This window comes from Lonchura striata, chromosome 36, assembly GCF_046129695.1.
Source record: "Lonchura striata isolate bLonStr1 chromosome 36, bLonStr1.mat, whole genome shotgun sequence".
Classification (NCBI taxonomy): domain Eukaryota; kingdom Metazoa; phylum Chordata; class Aves; order Passeriformes; family Estrildidae; genus Lonchura; species Lonchura striata.
Genome location: NC_134638.1, coordinates 1,813,721 through 1,828,410, shown reverse-complemented (window position 1 = coordinate 1,828,410; position 14,690 = coordinate 1,813,721). Strand labels below are relative to the sequence as shown.

General features: G+C 66.2%; 1 protein-coding gene across 1 annotated transcript in view; it reads left to right on the top strand.

Moving 5' to 3' along the window:
• The window catches only part of CACNA1F (calcium voltage-gated channel subunit alpha1 F), a 31,945-nt gene extending 17,822 nt beyond the window's left edge, over positions 1-14,123 (top strand). Inside the window, 27 exon segments of the mRNA XM_077789670.1 lie at positions 624-756; positions 1,429-1,558; positions 1,794-1,853; positions 2,727-2,833; positions 3,464-3,551; positions 4,447-4,554; positions 4,681-4,733; positions 5,184-5,330; positions 5,411-5,612; positions 6,564-6,722; positions 6,792-7,097; positions 7,531-7,659; positions 7,745-7,810; positions 7,898-7,989; positions 8,670-8,829; positions 8,929-9,056; positions 9,138-9,234; positions 9,318-9,420; positions 9,502-9,603; positions 9,678-9,808; positions 9,892-10,002; positions 11,114-11,229; positions 11,308-11,448; positions 11,612-11,754; positions 12,479-12,591; positions 12,681-12,911; positions 13,884-14,123. Of these exon segments, the coding sequence (XP_077645796.1) occupies positions 624-756; positions 1,429-1,558; positions 1,794-1,853; positions 2,727-2,833; positions 3,464-3,551; positions 4,447-4,554; positions 4,681-4,733; positions 5,184-5,330; positions 5,411-5,612; positions 6,564-6,722; positions 6,792-7,097; positions 7,531-7,659; positions 7,745-7,810; positions 7,898-7,989; positions 8,670-8,829; positions 8,929-9,056; positions 9,138-9,234; positions 9,318-9,420; positions 9,502-9,603; positions 9,678-9,808; positions 9,892-10,002; positions 11,114-11,229; positions 11,308-11,448; positions 11,612-11,754; positions 12,479-12,591; positions 12,681-12,911; positions 13,884-14,123 (3,596 nt within the window).
• Positions 14,124-14,690: the final 567 nt, after the last annotated feature.

Genomic DNA, 14,690 nt, shown 5'->3' with positions numbered 1-14,690 from the left:
GGGGTCCCTGGGATGTGACAGTGACTGACACGGGGTCCCTGGGATGTGACAGTGACTGACACGGGGGTCCCTGGGGGGGAGATGTGACAGTGACCGACACGGGGTCCCTGGGATGTGACAGTGACCGACACGGGGTCCCTGGGGGGGGGATGTGACAGTGACTGACACGGGGGTCCCTGGGGAAGGGGATGTGACAGTGACCGACACGGGGGTCCCTGGGATGTGACAGTGACCGACACGGGGTCCCTGGGGAAGGGGATGTGACAGTGACCGACACGGGGTCCCTGGGATGTGACAGTGACTGACACGGGGTCCCTGGGATGTGACAGTGACTGACACGGGGGTCCCTGGGGGGGGATGTGACAGTGACTGACACGGGGTCCCTGGGATGTGACAGTGACCGACACGGGGTCCCTGGGGGTGGATGTGACAGTGACCGACACGGGGTCCCTGGGATGTGACAGTGACTGACACGGGGGTCCCTGGGGGTGGATGTGACAGTGACCGACACGGGGTCCCTGGGATGTGACAGTGGCCGACACGGGGTCCCTGGGATGTGACAGTGACCGACACGGGGTCCCTGGGGGGGGATGTGACAGTGACCGACACGGGGTCCCTTGCAGGTGACGAGGAGGCCGGGGGGGAGCGTGACAGCCTGGGGAGGGCCCGGCTGGAGTCCCTGGAGGAGGCCCCCAAGCCCAAGGTGACCCCGATCCCCGAGGGCAGCGCCTTCTTCGTGCTGAGCAGCACCAACCCGTGAGTGGCACTGGGAGCACTGGGAGGGACTGGGAGCACTGGGAGCACTGGGGGGGCACTGGGGGGGCACTGGGATTGGAGACACAAACTGGGGGGCACTGGGAGCACTGGGAGGGACTGGGAGCACTGGGAGCACTGGGGGCACTGGGAGCACTGGGGGGGTACTGGGAGCACTGGGAGCAGTGGGGGCACTGGGAGCACTGGGGGGACTGGGAGCACTGGGGGCACTGGGGGCACTGGGATTGGAGACACAAACTGGGGGGCACTGGGAGCACTGGGGGGACTGGGAGCACTGGGAGCAGTGGGGGCACTGGGAGCACTGGGAGCACTGGGAGCAGTTGTGGCACTGGGGGCACTGGGATTGGAGACACAAGCTGGGGGGCACTGGGATGGACTGGGAGCACTGGGGGCACTGGGAGCATTGGGATGGACTGGGATCACTGGGATGGACTGGGAGCACTGGGGGCACTGGGAGCACTGGGAGGGACTGGGAACACTGGGGGGGACTGGGAACACTGGAGGGGACAGAGCACTGGGATGGACTGGGAGCACTGGGATGGACTGGGGGCACTGGGGTGGACTGGGAGCACTGGGGGGACTGGGAGCACTGGGATGGACTGGGGGCACTGGGATGGTCTGGGAGCACTGGGAGCTGACGTGTGCATGGCGCAGGCTGCGGGTGAAGTGCCACGCCCTGATCAACCACCACATCTTCACCAACCTCATCCTCGTCTTCATCATCCTCAGCAGCATCTCCCTGGCCGCAGAGGACCCCGTGCGCGCCCACTCGCCCCGCAACCACGTGGGCTACTGGGAGCACTGGGCAAACTGGGAGGGACTGGGGGCCCTGGAGGGCTGTGGGGGAATTCACCCCATACGGGATCCGGATTTGGGGTCGGAAATGGGGGGGGCTGGGAAGGGCAAGGAGGGGTTGAGGGGGAATTTGGGCGTGTTTGGGGGGGTCCAGGGGGTTGGGGGTGTTGGGGGGTTTGGGAGGGGTCGGGGTCACCCCGTTCCCCCTCCCCACCCCACCCCAGATCCTGGGATACTTCGACTACGCCTTCACCTCCATCTTCACCGTGGAGATCCTGCTCAAGGTACACAGGGGGGGTCTCCGGGGCTTCAGGTGGGGGTTCCCATGGTTTTGGGGGTTCCCAGGGTTTGGGAAGGGGTTTCCCAGTGTTTCAGGGCCTTCATGGAGTTTTTGGGGGTTCCCAGGGTTTTGGGAAGGAGTTCTCCCAGGGTTTTGGGAGTGGGTTCCTGGGGTTCAGGGGAGTTCCGCAGGGTTTGGGGGTGTTCCCCAGGGTTTTGGGAGGGGGCTCCCATGGATTTTGGGTGTTCCCAGGGTTTTGGGGTAGGGGGTTCCTGGGGTTTGGGTGATGGGTTCCTGGGGTTTTTGGAGGGTTCCCAGGATTTTGGGAGGGGGTTCCTGGGGTTTGGGGTGGAGGGTTCCCAGGGTTTGGGTGAGGGGTTCCTGGGGTTTGGGGTGGGGGGTTCCCATGTTTTGGGTGAGGGGTCCCTGGGGTTTGGGTGTTCCCAGGGTTTTGGAGGGGGTTCCCAGGGTTTTGGGGGTGGGAGGTTCCTGTGGTTTGGGTGGGGGTTTCCTGGGGTTTGGAGGGTTCCTGTGGTTTGGGTGGGGGTTTCCTGGGGTTTGGAGGGTTCCCGGGGTTTGGGGTGGGACGTTTCCGTGGTTTGGGTGGGGGTTCCTGGGGTTTTTGTGGAATTCCCAGGGTTTTGGGGGTGGGGTGGGAGGTTCCCAGTGTTTGGGTGGGGGGGTTCCTGGAGTTTTTGGAGGGTTCCCAGGGTTCTGGGAGGGGGTTCCCAGGGTTTTGGGGGTGGGAGGTTCTCAGTGTTTGGGTGAGGGGGTTCCTGGGGTTTTTGGGGGTTCCCGGGGTTCTGGGAGGGGGTTCCTGGGGTTGGGGTGCCCCCAGGGACAGGGGTCCCCAGGTCAGGGCTCACGTTCCCCACAGATGACGGTGTTCGGCGGGTTCCTGCACAAAGGCTCCTTCCTCCGCAACTGGTTCAACCTCCTGGACGTGCTGGTGGTCGGCGTCTCCCTCATCTCCTTCGGCATGCAGTGAGCTGGGGGCAACTGGGAGCACTGGGAGCGCTGCTGGGGGACACTGGGGGCACTGGGAGGGGCCAGGCTCAACACTGGGGGCACTGGGGGGCACAAGGAACCTCACTGGGGGCACTGGGGGGCACAAGGAACCTCACTGGGGGCACTGGGGGGTACAAGGAGCCTCACTGGGGGCACTGGGGGGCACAAGGAACCTCACTGGGGGCACTGGGAGGGTACGAGGAACCTCACTGGGGGCACTGGGAGGGTACGAGGAACCTCACTGGGGGCACTGGGAGGGTATGAGGAACCTCACTGGGGGCACTGGGGAGGGTATGAGGAACCTCACTGGGGTCACTGGGAGGGTATGAGGAACCTCACTGGGGGCACTGGGAGGGTATGAGGAACCTCACTGGGGGCACTGGGGGGTACAAGGAGCCTCACTGGGGGCACTGGGAGGGTACGAGGAACCTCACTGGGGGCACTGGGAGGGTACGAGGAACCTCACTGGGGGCACTGGGGCCATTGCTGGGGACTCTGGAAACAGTGAAGCGCTGCTGGAGGCACTGAGGGCGTTACTGGGAGCACAGGAGGTGTTACTGGGAGCACTGGGAGCATTACTGGGAGCACTGGTGTGTCCCTTGGCAGCTCCAGCGCCATCTCGGTGGTGAAGATCCTGCGGGTCCTGCGTGTCCTGCGGCCTCTGCGAGCCATCAACCGGGCCAAGGGCCTCAAGGTGGGCAACTGGGAGTGCTGGGAGCACTGGGATGGACTGGGAGCACTGGGAGCACTGGGACTGGCATCCTCCCAGCAGTAGCCATGGCAGGCTGGAGTCTGGGACTCTGTACTGGTGGGACTGGGAACACTGGGGGGCCCCAGCATGCCATGCTGCTGGTGGCACAGGGTCCCCGTTGTCCCTGTGGCCCCGGTGTCCCAAGGCAGCGGTGTCACAGGTGTCCCCAGCACACAGGGGCCTCAGGGACTCACTTGTCCCCGTGGTCTGGTGTCCCCAGCATCTCTGGTGTCCCCATGCCCCAGTGACACCGCTGTCCCTGTCCCTGTCCTGGTGACACCGCTGTCCCTGTCCCTGCCCCGGTGACACCTCTGTCCCTGTCCTGGTGACACCGCTGTCTCTGTCCTGGTGACACCTCTGTCCCTGTCCCTGTCCTGGTGACACCGCTGTCCCTGTCCCCCTGTCCTGGTGACACCGCTGTCCCTGTCCCTGTCCTGGTGACACTGCTGTCCCTGTCCCTGTCCTGGTGACACCTCTGTCCCTGTCCCTGTCCTGGTGACACCGCTGTCCCTGTCCCTGTCCTGGTGACACCACTGTCCCTGTCCCTGTCCCCCTGTCCTGGTGACACTGCTGTCCCTGTCCCTGTCCTGGTGACACCGCTGTCCCTGCCCCGGTGACACCTCTGTCCCTGTCCTGGTGACACCACTGTCCCTGTCCCGGTGACACCACTGTCTCTGTCTTGGTGACACCACTGTCCCTGTCCTGGTGACACCACTGTCTCTGTCTTGGTGACACCACTGTCCCTGTCCCGGTGACACCGCTGTCACTGTCCCCCTGCCCCGGTGACACCGCTGTCCCTGTCACCCTGTCCCGGTGACACCGCTGTCCCTGTCCCCAGCACGTGGTGCAGTGCGTGTTCGTGGCCATCCGCACCATCGGGAACATCATGATTGTCACCACGCTGCTGCAGTTCATGTTCGCCTGCATCGGGGTGCAGCTCTTCAAGGTGACCCCGCGGGTCCCCACCCCCCCGAGGGGTCCCCACCCCCCTTTGAGGGGTCCCCACCCCCCTTCGAGGGGTCCCCACCCCCTGAGGGGTCTGAGGGACCCCCTGACCCCCCGATCCCCCCAGGGCAAGTTCTACAGCTGCACTGACGAGGCCAAGCACACGCCGGGAGAGTGCAAGTGAGCGTCACCCCCAAAAACGACCCCACACCCCAAACTCAGCCCTGTGCCTCAAATCCTGACCCTCACCCACCCCACCGGTGTCCCCAGGGTGTCCCACCCCCTGCTGGTGACAGTGTCCCGTTGGGACATTGCTGTCCCCGTGTCCCCATGGGCACCGGTGTTGCTCTTCCTGGGTGTCTCTTGCTGTCCCTGTGTCCCATCCCAGGGGGACATTCCTGGTGTACAAGGATGGGGTGGCAGTGTCCAGGGGTGTGTCACCCTCGCTGTCCCTGTGTCCCATCCCAGGGGGACATTCCCGGTGTACAAGGATGGGGTGGCAGTGTCCATTGGGGTGTCACCCTCGCTGTCCCTGTGTCCCATCCCAGGGGGACATTCCTGGTGTACAAGGACGGGGTGGCAGTGTCCATTGGGGTGTGTCACCCTCGCTGTCCCTGTGTCCCATCCCAGGGGGACATTCCTGGTGTACAAGGATGGGGACGTGTCCCACCCATCGGTCCGGGAGCGCCTCTGGCTCAACAGCGACTTCAACTTCGACAATGTCCTGGCGGGGATGATGGCTCTGTTCACCGTGTCCACCTTCGAGGGGTGGCCCGCGTGAGTCCCCGGGGGTGGGCACGGGGACACTGCCACCCCTCCGGCGGGGACACCCCCCCAGCACCGTGTCCCCACCCCAGGCTGCTGTACAAGGCCATCGACGCCAACGCCGAGAACCAGGGGCCCATCTACAACTACCGCGTGGAGATCTCCATCTTCTTCATCGTCTACATCATCGTCATCGCCTTCTTCATGATGAACATCTTCGTGGGCTTCGTCATCATCACCTTCCGCGCGCAGGGCGAGAGCGAGTACCGCAACTGCGAGCTCGACAAGAACCAGGTGTGGGGACGCGCTGGCCGTGGCCCTGAGGTGTCCCCATGGCCCCGAGGTGTCCCCATTGCCCTGAGGTGTCCCCATGGCCCTGAGCTGTCCCCATGGCCCCGAGGTGTCCCCATGGCTCTGGGCTGTCCCCTTGGCTCTGGGCTGTCCCCTTGGCCCTGAGGTGTCCCTTTGGCTCTGGGCTGTCCCCGTGGCTCTGGGCTGTCCCCATGGCCCTGAGGTGTCCCCTTGGCCCTGAGGTGTCCCCTTGGCCCTGAGGTGTCCCCTTGGCTCTGGGCTGTCCCCATGTCCTCGTGCCATCCCCGTGTTCCCACAGCAGCTGTGCGCATGGGGCAGTGGGGTGGCGGTGTCCCCATGGTGTCCCCGTGCCCTCAGGGTGTCCCTGCAGCCAGTGTTTGGAGAGGAAGCAGGGTGGCCATGTCCCTGCAGTGTCCCTGTGCTGTCCCTGTGTCCCCGCAGCGGCAGTGTGTGGTGTGGCAGTGGGGTGGCTGTGTCCCCACACTGTCCCCACCTGTCCCCACACTGTCCCCACACTGTCCCCACGCTGTCCCCACGCTGTCCCCACGCTGTCCCCACACTGTCCCCACGCTGTCCCCACCTGTCCCCACACTGTCCCCACACTGTCCCCACGCTGTCCCCACCTGTCCCCACACTGTCCCCACACTGTCCCCACACTGTCCCCACACTGTCCCCACGCTGTCCCCACCTGTCCCCGCAGCGGCAGTGTGTGGGGTGGCAGTGGGGTGGCCGTGTCTCCACACTGTCCCCACGCTGTCCCCACGCTGTCCCCACCTGTCTCCACGCTGTCCCCACACTGTCCCCACGCTGTCCCCACACTGTCCCCACGCTGTCCCCACGCTGTCCCCACCTGTCTCCACACTGTCCCCACACTGTCCCCACGCTGTCCCCACACTGTCCCCACCTGTCCCCACCTGTCCCCTGTCCCCGCAGCGGCAGTGCGTGGAGTACGCGCTGAAGGCGCAGCCGCTGCGCCGTTACATCCCCAAGAACCGCACCCAGTACCGCGTGTGGGCCATGGTCAACTCCACCGCCTTCGAGTACATCATGTTCGTCCTCATCCTGCTCAACACCATCGCCCTGGCCGTGCAGGTGGGGAGGACACCTGGGGGGACAGAGGGTCACAGAGGGGACAGTGCCAGACCCCGTGTCCCCCCCCAGCACTACGAGCAGTCCAAGCCCTTCAACTATGTGATGGACCTGCTCAACATGGTGTTCACGGGGCTCTTCACCGTGGAGATGGTGCTCAAGATCATCGCCTTCAAACCCCGGGTACGCCGGTCACGGGCGGGGGGTCACACAAGGGAGGGGCTGTCACAGCAGGGGTGACACAAGGGGGGTGTCACAGGACGGGGGGTCCTCACCACCTCCCCCCCATCCCAGCATTACTTCTGCGATGCCTGGAACACCTTCGATGCCCTCATCGTGGTGGGCAGCGTGGTGGACATCGCCGTCACCGAGGTCAACGTGAGTCGCCCTCCTTGTCCCCTGGCTCAAGGGAGGTTGGAGTTTTGGGGCAGTTGTGGGTGTCTGGGTTTCCCTCTGTCCATGTCCTCATGTCCATCTGTCTGTTTCCGTCATTTCCATCTCCATCATTTCCATCATCTCCATCATCTCCATCATCTCCATCTCCATCATCTCCATCATTTCCATCTCCATCATCTCCATCATTTCCATCTCCACCATCTCCATCTCCATCATCTCCATCTCCATCATCTCCATCATTTCCATCTCCACCATCTCCACCATCTCCATCATCTCCATCCATCTCCGTCGTCCCACCTGCCTGTCCCAGAACGGGGGACACGTTGGTGAGGTACGGGGAGGTGTCCCCAGCTGGGGGATTTCTGGGGGGGCCGCACAGGGGTTTTGGGGTGCTCCTGACCCCCGCTCCCCACAGAGCTCGGAGGACAGCTCCCGCATCTCCATCACCTTCTTCCGCCTCTTCCGCGTGATGCGGTTGGTGAAGCTGCTCTCCAAGGGCGAGGGCATCCGCACCCTGCTCTGGACCTTCGTCAAGTCCTTCCAGGTGGGATGGTGGGGACGTGGTGGGGGACACAGGAGAAAGGGGACATGGAGGGGGCACCCCTCAGCACCCCCTTCTCCGTCCCCAGGCCCTGCCCTACGTCGCTCTGCTCATCGCCATGATCTTCTTCATCTACGCCGTCATCGGGATGCAGGTGAGGGGCCCCGGGGGCAGGTGAGGGATGTGGGGGGTGGTCTCCTGGAAGCCCCCCGGACACCCAGGCCCCCTCTGTCCCCCCCAGACCTTCGGGAAGGTGGCACTGCAGGACGGCACCCAGATCAACCGCAACAACAACTTCCAGACCTTCCCGCAGGCCGTGCTGCTGCTCTTCAGGTGGGGACGGGGCCCAGGGGGTTCTGGGGGGGCTCTGAGGGGCTCTGGGTAGGCTCTGGGGGGTTCTGGAGGGCTCTGAGGGGTTCTGGGGGGTTCCGGGGGGGCTCTGAGGGGTTCTGGGTAGGCTCTGGGGGGTTCTGGGTGGGCTCTGAGGGGTTCCGGGGGGGCTCTGAGGGGTTCTGGGGGGGCTCTGAGGGGTTCTGGGGGAGCTCTGAGGGGTTCTGGGGGGGCTCTGAGGGGTTCTGGAGGGGCTCTGAGGGGTTCTGGGGGAGCTCTGAGGGTTTCCAGGGGGTTCTGGGGGGGGCTCTGAGGGGCTCTGGGGAGTTCTGGAGGGGCTCTGGGGGGTTCTGGAGGGGCTCTGGGGGGTTCCGGGAGGTTCTGGGGGGGGGCTCTGGGGGGTTCTGGGGGGGGCTCTGAGGGGCTCTGGGGTGTTCTGGAGGGGCTCTGGGCTTCTTATGGAACTTCGGAGCTTCCTCTCAGTGAATCATGAAGGGGGATACAGATCTGCCCCAGAGGTGCAGGTGTGTCCTGTGGGGTGCAGGTGTGCCCCAGGAGTACACGTGTGCCCCAGGGGTATAGGTGTGTGCCCCAGGGGTGCAGGTGTGTCAGAGGGGTACCTGAGTCCTGTGGGAGGGTGCAGGTGTGTCCTGTGGGGTACAGGTGTGTCCTGTGGGCTGCAGGTGTGCCACAGGGGAGGCGTGGCAGGAGATCATGCTGGCCAGCCTGCCGGGCAAGCGCTGCGACCCCGAGTCGGATGCGGGTCCGGGGGAAGAGTTCACCTGCGGCAGCAACTTCGCCATCGCCTACTTCATCAGCTTCTTCATGCTCTGCGCCTTCCTGGTGAGACACGGCACCTGCCCCTCACCCCACACCACTGCCCCACGCTCCTCAGGACCCCTGTGGGCATCCTGAGCCCCACCTTGACCCCCCCCACCCCAGATCATCAACCTGTTCGTGGCTGTGATCATGGACAACTTTGATTACCTGACACGCGACTGGTCCATCCTGGGCCCGCACCACCTGGACGAGTTCAAGCGCGTGTGGTCCGAGTATGACCCCGCGGCCAAGTGTGTGACTGTCCCCTTGTCCCCAGCTGGGGGGGTGACAGGTGGCCAGGCCACCCGTGACCTCCTGTGTCCCCTCCCCAGGGGCCGCATCAAGCACCTGGACGTGGTGACGCTGCTGCGCCGGATCCAGCCCCCGCTGGGCTTTGGGAAGCTCTGCCCACACCGCGTGGCCTGCAAGGTCTGCGGGGGTCCCTGGGGGGGATTTTGGGGTGCTCCTGGGGGGAGCCCCCCCAGATTCACCCCCTCGTGCCCCCTGCCCAGCGCCTGGTGGCCATGAACATGCCCCTCAACTCAGACGGGACCGTCACCTTCAACGCGACGCTCTTCGCCCTGGTGCGCACCTCCCTCAAGATCAAGACGGAAGGTGGGGAGCTGGGAGGGTCTGGAGGGGGCAGGGGACAGCGGGGGGTGACAGTCATGGCTGTGCGTCCCCTCCTCCCTGCAGGGAACCTGGATGTGGCCAACAAGGAGCTCCGGGCTGTGGTGAAGAAGATCTGGAAGAGGACGAAGCCGAAGCTGCTGGACGAGGTCATCCCCCCGCCCGAGGGTGTGTGAGGGCCGTGTCCCCTCCCCTGTCCCCTCGGACCCCCCGGCTGTCCCCTGACCCTCCGTGTCCCCCAGAGGAGGAGGTCACCGTCGGGAAGTTCTACGCCACCTTCCTGATCCAGGACTATTTCCGCAAGTTCCGGCGGCGGAAGGAGCGGGGGATGCTGGGTGCCAGCACGGGCCCCAGCAACGAGTGTGCGCTGCAGGTGAGACCCCCCCGCCCTGGGGTGGGGCTGGGGGTCCCAGGTGTCACCAGGTGACCCCCCCCGACCCTCCTGTGTGCCCCCAGGCTGGGCTGCAGACGCTGCAGGCGCTGGGCCCCGAGATGCGCCGGGCACTGAGTGACCTGGAGGGGGACGAGGGCGGGGACGCCCCTTCGGAGGAGCCGCTCACCTACGCTGTGAGCCACGCCCACCGGGCACACCTTTCCCTTGGCCACGCCCACTGGGCACACCAGTCCCACCCTGGCCACGCCCACCGGCCTCACCTGTCCCACCCTGGCCACGCCCACTGGGCACACCTTTCCCTTGGCCACGCCCGCCGGCCACACCTGTCCAAAATCCACACCAAATTACCTGTCCCATGGCCACACCCAACAGCCACACCTGTCCAAAATCCACACCAAATTACCTGTCCCATGGCCACGCCCACCAGCCACACCTGTCCAAAATCCACACCAAATTACCTGTCCCATGGCCACACCCACCGGCCACACCTGTCCAAAATCCACACCAAATTACCTGTCCCATGGCCACGCCCATCAGCCACACCTGTCCAAAATCCACACCAAATGACCTGTCCCATGGCCACGCCCATCAGCCACACCTGTCCAAAATCCACACCAAATGACCTGTCCCATGGCCACACCCACCGGCCACACCTGTCCAAAATCCACACCAAATTACCTGTCCCATGGCCACGCCCACCAGCCACACCTGTCCAAAATCCACACCAAATTACCTGTCCCATGGCCACACCCATCAGCCACACCTGTCCAAAATCCACACCAAATGACCTGTCCCATGGCCACGCCGACCGGCCACACCTGCCCAAAATCCACACCAAATTACCTGTCCCATGGCCACGCCCACCAGCCACACCTGTCCAAAATCCACACCAAATTACCTGTCCCATGGCCACGCCCACCAGCCACACCTGTCCAAAATCCACACCAAATTACCTGTCCAATGGCCACGCCCACCAGCCACACCTGTCCAAAATCCACACCAAATTACCTGTCCCATGGCCACGCCCATCAGCCACACCTGTCCAAAATCCACACCAAATTACCTGTCCAATGGCCACACCCACCGGCCACACCTGCCCAAAATCCACACCAAATGGCCACACCTGTGCCATGGCCACACCCACCAGCCTCACCTATCCAAAATCCACACCAAATGGCCACACCTGTGCCATGGCCACACCCACCAGCCTCACCTATCCAAAATCCACACCGAATGCCCACACCTGTGCCACGGCTGTGCCCACTGACCCGCCTCTCTCCACAGGCCCCCGAGACTCTCTACGGCTCCGCTCCCGGCTCCCCGCTGCTCTCGGAGCCGCCCCCCGTCCCCAGCCCCGCTCCCACCGAAGGGGAGGACCCCGTGCCCCCCTCCCACGGCAGGTACGGGGGGCTGGGGACACCCCTCCGCGGGGCGGGGGTCCCGGGGAGGACGGGGGGTGCCCACGGCCCTGTGTGCAGGAGGCGCTCCGACGGGGGGGACCAGGACGAGGAAGCACCCGCCGAGGATGCAGAGGAGCCGGGAGGGGACCCGGGGGACGTCAGCCACGACGAGGACCTGGAGATCCCGGCACCGCCCCGGCGCCGCTGGGTCGGGGACAGGTACCGCGACCCCCGAGCCTCTGGGGGAGACCCCCATCTGGAGAGGTGCTGGGGAGGGGGGACACTGTCCCAGTGCCAGGCTGCCGGGACCCCCGGCCTGTAAGTGGGGAGGGGGCACTGGAGGGACCTGTCACCCCCTGACCCGCCTTGTTTCCCCCCTCAGGACACCGGGACCCCCGCGCTGGGCGGCGGAGCTGCCCCGGGGGGGGTCGCTGCCGCTGCCCCCCCGGCACTTCGCGCTCGGCGGCGGCGCTCGCGAGGGGCAGCAACTGAAACGGCGCCGGCTGCTGCCCCCCACCCCTGCGGGTACGGCGGGGCCGGGGGGCAAAGGAGGGCCCGGGACCTCCACTGACACCCGCCGTGCTCGGCCCTCTGCCATAGCCCGGGACGGTTCCCCGGTAGCCCCGGGAGATGACGCTCCGTGGTGCCCCGATGGGGAGGGTGGTGTCCCGCCGTGGCCCGGGAAGGATCCCTGACAGGGGCTGACCCCTCCCCGTGCCCCCAGGTGCCCCAGAAGGTTCCTAAAGCTGGTGCCCACTCTGCCTGGTGCCCTGCACTAGCCCAGAGGGCTCCTGCCCGCTGCCCCTGAGGGTCCCTGGCTGAGGGGATGACTCTGCCCAGGGACCTTGCCCGGTGCCCCCCAGTATCCCGGAGAGTCCCTGGCTGAGGGGGTGACTCTGCCCGGTGCCCTGAGGGTCCATGGCCGGGGAAAGTGACCCTGCCTCGTGCCCCCCGGTAGTCCAGAGGGTCCCTGGGCAGGGTGGCTGACCCTGCCCGGTTTCCCGGAGGGTCCGTGGCCAGGGGCTGACCCTGCCTGGTAGTCCAGGGGTCCCTGGGCAGGGTGGACGACCGTGACTGGTTTTCCAGAGGATCCGTGGCCAGGGGCTGACCCTGCCTGGTTTTCCAGAGGGTCCATGGCCAGGGGCTGACCCTGCCTGGTAGTCCAGAGGGTCCCTGGGCAGGGTGGCTGACCCTGCCCGGTTTTCCAGAGGGTCCGTGGCCGGGGGCTGACCCTGCCCGCTGCCCCCAGGCCGGAAGCCCTCTTTCACCATCCAGTGCCTGCGACGCCAGGGTAGCTGCGAAGACGAGCCCATCCCGGGCACGTACAACCCCTCGGGCCCGCCCGGCCCCGCCCGCCCGCAGGTACTGCTGGAGATGGGGCAGACAGACGAGGTGTGTGGGGGGGACACTGTGCCAGTGTCACCCCCGCACTGACCCCCTCTCGCCCCCAGGGCTACGGCAGCTCCGAGACGTGGCGCCTGGGAGGCTCCTCGCAGGCCTGGGCAGCGCCGGCCCGCGGGCACGTTCTGTACGCGCCGCTCATCCTGGTGGAGGGGGCTCCGGCGGCGGGGGGCAGCTTGCCCCCGCTCAACCGCTGGTTCCCCCCGGCGCCGCTGCGCCTGCGGCCCTGCGGGCCCCACGACGCCCTGGCCCGAGGCTCGGCCGACAGCCTGGTGGAGGCCGTGAGTGGGGGGACACAGGGGGGACATACATGGGGTGACCTTACGTGGCCGACAGCCTGGTGGAAGTAGGGGGGACACTGGGGACACCCCAAGGCTCGACCAGCATCCTGGTGGAGGCAGTGAGTGGGGGGACACGGGGGGGACATACATGGGGTGACCTTACGTGGCCGACAGCCTGGTGGAGGCCGTGAGTGGGGAGACATGGGGTGACCTTACGTGGCCGACAGCCTGGTGGAAGTAGGGGGGACACTGGGGACACCCCAAGGCTCGGCCAGCAGCCTGGTGGAGGCCGTGAGTGGGGGGACACAGGGGGGACATACATGGGGTGACCTTACGCAGCTGACAGCCTGGTGGAAATAGTGAGGGGGGACACTGGGGACACCCCAAGGCTCGGCCAGCAGCCTGGTGGAGGCCGTGAGTGGGGGGACACGGGGGGCACATACATGGGGTGACCTAGTGCGGCCAACAGCCTGGTGGAGGCCGTGAGTGGGGGGACATGGGGGGGGACATACATGGGGTGACCTTACGCGGCCAACAGCCTGGTGGAAGTAGTGAGGGGGGACACTGGGGACACCCCAAGGTTTGGCCAGAAGCCTGGTGGAGACTGAGTGGGGGGACACGGGCAGCACATACATGGGGTGACCTTAATGCGGCCGACAGCCTGGTGGAAATAGTGAGGGGGGACACTGGGGACTCCCCAAGGCTTGGCCAGCAGCCTGGTGGAGGCCGTGAGTGGGGGGACACAGGGGGGACATACATGGGGTGACTTTAATGCGGCCGACAGCCTGGCGGAAATAGTGAGGGGGGGACATACATGGGGTGACCTTACGCAGCTGACAGCCTGGTGGAAATAGGGGGGACACTGGGGACACCCCAAGGCTCGGCCAGCAGCCTGAGTAAGGAGAGGGACACCGGGGGACACAGGCACGCCTCCGGTGCCAGCGCCTCCCCCTTGCCCCCCTCACAACCCAGGTGCTGATCTCGGAGGGGCTGGGGCTGTTCGCCCGCGACCCCAAGTTCGTGGCGGTGGCCAAGCGCGAGATCGCGGACGCGTGCGACATGACGATGGACGAGATGGAGAGCGCGGCCGCCGACCTGCTGACCCGGCGCCGCGCCCCGCCCGCGCCCGCCGTCTACAGCGACGAGGAACCGCTGCGGCCGCCCGCGGAGGAGGAGCTGGCGGACGAGATGGGCTGGGCCGGCGGGGTCTAGAACCGGCGCAACGGGGCTGGAACCGGGTACCGCGGAGTGAACGGGGCTGGAACCGGGCACCGCGGGGTGAACGGGGCTGGAATCCGGCACCGCGGGGTGAACGGGGCTGGAACCGGGCACCGCGGGGTGAACGGGGCTGGAACCGGGTACCGCGGGGTGAACGGGGCTGGAACCGGGTACCGCGGGGTGAACGGGGGAGATCCGGAACCCGGCACCGCGGGGTGAACGGGGCTGGAACCGGGTACCGCAGGGTGAACGGGGCAGATCTGGAACCCGGCACCGCGGGGTGAACGGGGCAGATCTGGAACCCGGCACTGCGGGGTGAACGGGGCAGATCTGGAACCTGGTACCGCGGGGTGAACGGGGCTGGAACCGGGTACCGCAGGGTGAACGGGGCAGATCCGGAACCCGGCACTGCGGGGTGAACGGGGCAGATCTGGAACCCGGCACCGCGGGGTGAACGGGGCAGATCTGGAACCCGGCACCGCGGGGTGAACGGGGCAGATCTGGAACCCGGTACCGCGGGGTGAACGGGGCGGATCTGGAACCGGGTACCACGGGGTGAAC